At 44.1% G+C, this 6,136-nt stretch overlaps 1 protein-coding gene across 1 annotated transcript; it reads right to left on the reverse strand.

Moving 5' to 3' along the window:
* Positions 1-348: 348 nt before the first annotated feature.
* On the reverse strand, positions 349-2,319 carry LOC141161187 (ras-related protein Rap-2c-like). The gene has a single exon (XM_073645963.1). It carries the CDS (start codon positions 2,126-2,128, stop codon positions 1,487-1,489), a length of 642 nt encoding a protein of 213 aa, XP_073502064.1. The 5' UTR covers positions 2,129-2,319; the 3' UTR covers positions 349-1,486.
* Positions 2,320-6,136: the final 3,817 nt, after the last annotated feature.

A 6,136-nucleotide genomic window follows, 5' to 3' on the forward strand; every position in this document is an offset into this window, starting at 1 on the left:
AGGTGATGTCTAATTAGGACCCTCTGTATTAACTCAAAGGGGTGGTCTTCTGCTCTGGAAAACACTGTACATTAAAAAATGGAAAGAACCCCTCCCCAAACGAAGGTGTTAGTAGCTTCTCCAGTAGTTACTTTTTTATACTTTTTTTAAATCTTTTTCTGCTTTTTTTATACTTTTTGTTTATCTTTTTCTGCTTTTTTTTATTCTTTTTTTCATACTTTTTTTTATCTTTTTCTGCTTGTTTTTATACTCTATACTTTATACATATAGTACAGTGAGTTTTCAGTGGTTTTTTTAATATATATATTTATATATATATTTATAGACAGAGAGCACACAACACAAAAATGGTAAAATTCATATCTTTTATTGATTTCTCATCCTCGTTCCTAGAACATTTTTTGATGCTTTCGGTGGTTGATTAGTAAAGTGCAAACATCTCCCCTCCCCCGCACTGCATGATTGACAGGTGAACCTCCATGATGACCACTATTACAACGGATGATGGAAGAGTTACTCTGAACACAAATGCAAAAACAATAACACAAAAAAAAAATAATCCAGCATTGCTCGTTCCACCGCCCCGATAAGGGAACGTGTCTGAGTCACTACATTGTATCCCGGGTCTATAATAAGCTCCAGGCTGGGTTCGCACTGTGCAAATATTTTCACTCTTCCCAGGACAATCAATAAATCCCAAGCCAATATAATGATTTTTTTTAGAACCGGACAAAGCACGAGACAATAAAGGGTGTAACTATAGGGGGTGCGGAGGCTTCAATTGCACATAGGACAACGGATCCCTAAAGTCCTTACCACATTAACATTGGGATTGGAGCCTCAATTACCCCTCTCAATATAACCTATAAAATAGGGCACCTTTATACTTTACAAACATCAAACATATTTCATTTTTTCCTAGTCATTAGCAACATTTGATCAGTTCTTTAAATCCTGACATAGTCCTCAATAACTGGTTGCCTATATACCGGCCCATCGTATCCACGTCTCCACGCCGGCAACTATAGGTACATACATACACACTACATTGATTTTTTTTTTGCAAAATTTTCAAAAATTTTTTAGCATTTTTTAAATAACATTACACAAAATATGATTTTTTATGAGAACGAGGATTTTGCATGAAGGTTTGGATTGAGACAATCATGGAAACGGATGACAAAAATAATACTAATATTAATATATATTTTACCCCCAGTAATGCTAAAAAAAAAAAAATAGCTTGGTAGTGTGCACAAGACCTTAAGGACTGTCTAACCGATGTGAAAACACAAGTCCCAGCAACACAGATCAGGTTCTGGTTGACACAATATACTGGCGTTTTGAGTCCTTCACCAAAGAGCCACCAGTGGTGGCCAATGATGTAGAAGAGACGTCATGTCCCATGGTCCTCACCAAATGTGCTACGGAGCGACCAGCGTCTCCTAAATATTCTTCTCCATCAGTTTTAGGGATCTGGGTTCTTCTAGGACAAGATACAGTTCTGCTGCTTCCGACGAGGTTGCTTCCTCCGGGGTTCTGGCTGTGCACTGGCTCTGCGCCGCTCTAGCGCAGGGCTCAGTAGACATGGCAGGTTAACCCTGCGTAAGAGTTCCTCAAAAACGTCCTGTACTTTATGGTTGCTCTTGGCTGAGGTCTCTACATAGCCACTGTCCCATTCCAGTTCTGCAGTTGCAGCAGCCTGTAGTGCCATAAGCTGCCCAGCGTCCGATTCCCCGCCGGGGAACAAGTCCGTCTTGTTTCCAATGACCACGATGGGTACGTCGGTTTCCCCCTTGATTTGGAGGATCTCTTCCCGTAGCCTTTCCACTTCTTGGAAGGACTCTATATCGGCCAGCGAGAAGACCAAGGCGAAGGCATCACCTTGTTGGATGCGAAGCTTCTGCATGGCGGGAAAGGAGTAGCTGCCACTGGTGTCCACAATTTCTATGCGTAATTGAAGGGCGTTGGGCTCCGGGTCCAGGCAGTAGACCTCTTCCACCGTGCACCGGTGTCGGGGTTCGAAGCGGTCATATAACAACTGCTGGATCAAGGATGTCTTGCCCACGCCGGCAGCCCCCATGAAGACCAGGCGCACCGTGCCGCTGGATTGCACCGAGATGGACATGGTGGTCACTTCTTGGCTCGACCGGTTGAGGAGACCTTCAGTGGTGATGTGCTGCAGACTTGGATGCTCTAGAAATCTGCTGCTGTGCTGGATGGGAAGGCTGCCGTGCACTTCTCGCCTCCTCAGTCACTTCTGCTTCTCGCACCCGCAGCGCAGAACCTGTCCCTTCTCATCTGCAGCTCCTACTTTTATGCTAGAGTCCCTACAACTGCAGCCAATCAGGCGCCCGCTGCTGGGAGGCTGGCAAACGCCATGTGCCAAGATTATTGCACTTTTTTTTTTTTTTCTCTCTACACAATACACGTGTCTCCTGTGTTCAGAAAGGATGTGGGAGGTGCAAGCTGCGAAACTAAAGCTGCAGATGTCTACAGGTGACTGAGGAGCCTTCTCGCCCAGAGGTGCAGCAATAGGAGGCGCACCCAGACCCTGGTGCCACAAAAGGACGCACAGGATATTTTATAAAAGTCTGTGCATCCTGGGCAAACACAGGCTGCCATAAACAGTAATCCAGGAGAATAAAAAGAAAGGACACCCAGCTCACTATGCATTCATACGAAGCCTCTGTCCACAATGACCACGTGTCCACAATAATACCCAAAAAATTATATATTTTTCCAGCTCACAAGGAATTAAACATTACAACATTACAATTTATCAGATTGATTAAAATTAAAAAGATACGGGCAAAAAAAAATAAAAAATTTAAATGCGTTAGTTTTTCGATTTGGATAAAGAATTTTTCGGACTTGGATTACCTTGAATTTGGGAGTATAATGAAAAATCTTTGACGTGGGCTGACGTTGGTGAGGGGGGGATGTTATTTCTACCTTCCTGGAGAATCTGACCAGACAGGTCTATTTTTACACCTACTGTGGAAAGAGAAGACAGAAAGACAATAGGCCATTACCGTGTGTGACAGCTGGGAGGCGCCATTATGTGCACGGCCGATCGTCCTATGTGTCAGGGTCTTTATACCATGTTTCCAAACTTTAATCTGTGATGTAAACCAGATCTTCAACATCTAGGTTCCATTATATGGAGAAAAGTATCACAGTGTCAATCACTAAGTTCAGGATTCTCCTTCCGTCCCCACTGCCCCCGGTGTATAACATCCGGCCCACCCCAAAGTAGAGGGCAGAAAAGTCACCAACGCTCTGCTGACCCCATAACTGCAGAGTCCAGACCTCCTTTGGTATAAATCAGCACAAAAACTGCGCCCCCGCCGGGAGCTTCATGGCCGAGCCGCTGCATGCAGCAGTACATCACCAAGCACAATGCCGAGCGTCGGATGCAGTTCTGTAAAGCCACCACCACTGGACTCTGGAGGAGACGTGTTCTGTGCAGTGACGGATCACACTTCTCTATCTGCGTCTGATGGAGGAGTCTGGGTTTGGTGATTCCAGGAGAACGCTACACCCTGACTGCATTGTGCCCGCTGTACAGATGGTGGAGGAGGATAATGCTATGGGTTGCTATCAGGGGTCGGTATTGGGCCCTTAATTCCAGCAAAGGGATATCTTAATCTTCAGCACAAGACATTGTGGATAATTGTAGCTTCCATCTTTGTGGGAACAGTTTGGTGAAGACCCTTTTCTGTTCCCCATGACTGCGCCCAGTGCACAGGGTCTATAATAATAATACATGAGTGTCAAAAAATTAAAATAAAATTCTACTTTTATTGCAATGGAAGTCAGATATTGTCAACTGTGCACATTTACTAATTTTATCTTATGCATATAGATGAACATTGTTGGGAAATGTTGTCCGTGTTACGCTGATTTACCCTGCATGTAGTTACAATTCTCCAAACCGTTTATCAATGAAACATCGTTTCCAGTACATGAGAGCAATAGCAAAAACTAACACGATCTGTGTTGTCAGAAAGGTGCAGCAACAAAGTGCTCGACATTGAGAACTGCAAGGCCAAGCACTGCCACCAGAGGGCACTAAGCACAGGATCTGAGTCTGTTTTATATGTGTTGTTCACCTGTTGTTTTTTTTATGTTCGTCGTTGTGGGGGCGGTTTGGGGGTTTCCAGATATTTTCGGCTGATGCATCAATTTTGACTTTTTATAAAGTTGGATAATTTTGTTAATGATTTAATATACACCTGAAATTGTTGCATAAAATTTTGAGACATTTTTGTGAATTTTTTGCTCTAAAAAGGTGCAAAAAAAAAGTAAAAGACAAAAATGGAAAGAATTATTTATTTTGCGCAAAATTCATGAATCAGGTGAACTGTTTTGACAAATTTGTAGCAGGGAACAGAAAAGAATCCAAGAGTTACAGAATCCTGCAAACTATGGTTTATTATAACATTAATAGGTTTTTGGGTTTTTTCAGGGGACAGTTTTTAGAATGTCTGACAGCGCGTCCCAGCAAGTCTCTGTCTCCCCTCTCACAAAATTACAAGTAGGAGGAGAAGCAGGGACATGTGGGAGAGCACAGTGCAGCCTTTGTCATCTCAGTCACTGCCTATGCAGAGCGCAGCAGTCCAGATGAATTTCACACCGGCTTCTGTGATCTGCATGGGCAGCAGCCGAGAACAAAACTCTTAGTAAGATAAAGTAAGATTTGTTATCTCAATCACTGTCTATGCAGAGAGCAGTTGTCCTGATAAGCTTCACATTAGTTGTCACGCTCTGCCTAGGCAGCAACCAAGATAACAAAGCTCTCAGTAAAATAAAGTGAGCTTTGTCATGTCAGTCACTACCCATACAGAGCGCAGCAGTCCAGATGAGTTTCACATCGGTTGCTGTGCTCTGCATAGGCGGCAACCAAGATAACAATGCTCGCTTCATCTTACTGAGAGCTTTGTTATTTTGGTCGTCGCCTATGCAGAGCTCATCAACCGATGTGAAAATCATCTGGACTGCTGTGCACTGCATAGGCAGTGACTGACATGACAAAGCTCACTTTATCTTACTGAGAGCTTTGTTATCTAACTTACTGTCTATGCAGAGCGTAGAAGTCCTGACGAGTTTCACATCAGTTGCTGGTCTCTGTATAGGCAGCGACCAAGATAACAAAATGTCTCAGTAAAATTAAGTAAGATTTGTTATCTCAATCACTGTCTATGCAGAGCGCAGCAGTCCAGACGAGTTTCACATTGGCTGCTACGCTTTGCAAAGGCAGCGACTGAGATAACAAAGCTCTCAGTAAGATAAAGTTAGCTTTGTCATCTCAGTGACTGCCCATGCAGAGCGCAGCAGTCCAGATGAGTTTGTCATCAGCTGATGTGCTCTGCATATGCAGCAACCGAGATAACAAAGCTCTCGGTAAGATGAAGCGAGCTTTGTCATCTCAGTCACTGCCTATGCAGAGTGCAGCAGTCCAGATGACTATGTCATCAGCTGTTGTGCTCTGAAAAGGCAAAGCTCACTTCAGCTTACTAGGAGCTTTGTTATCTTAGTTGCTGCCTATGCAGAGTGCAGCAAACGCATCTCAATTTCTGCGCTCTGCAAAGGAACCTGTGGCACTTTCGTAATCATTTTAATCATCTAGAGTGCCAGCCACCAGGCGGGTACTCACTGAAGCCCACTCCAAGTAGAAGCGACGGTGAGGATAAGGGGCAAAATTGTGCGCCCCCACAGACTTTGGCACCTTGGGTACATAGTATGGCAGACGCTGAGGACGCCACAGCCTTGCAGCCATGTACAGTGATTGTCGGTCTCCAGCAGGAGTTCCGGTGGAGGTCATCACATGGATTTTCACCTTTTGTCTCCTTCCAAGGCTGTAATCTCCATGATCCAGCTGGCAGCACGGTGTACTGTAAGCCACGGTGTCAGAGGAATCTTAAACAAGTCGCCTTCTAGTTTCTGCGGCTTTTTAATCAGCATGGAAGATGTCCAGACAGCGATAGAATTGTTGTGGGTTTTACGCTGACATTTTCCTCCTTTCATTTCAGATCAAAATAAAAACAAGAGCAGCTAAGTGGACCTGCGGCAAAACACCTGAACATGTGAGCGAGCCATGTATCCGCCGATAATGGGAGCACAACAAGATAAG

This window comes from Phyllobates terribilis, unplaced genomic scaffold, assembly GCF_046119375.1.
Source record: "Phyllobates terribilis strain yellow unplaced genomic scaffold, ASM4611937v1 Scaffold_9__5_contigs__length_417890890, whole genome shotgun sequence".
NCBI classification, from domain to species: Eukaryota; Metazoa; Chordata; class Amphibia; order Anura; family Dendrobatidae; genus Phyllobates; species Phyllobates terribilis.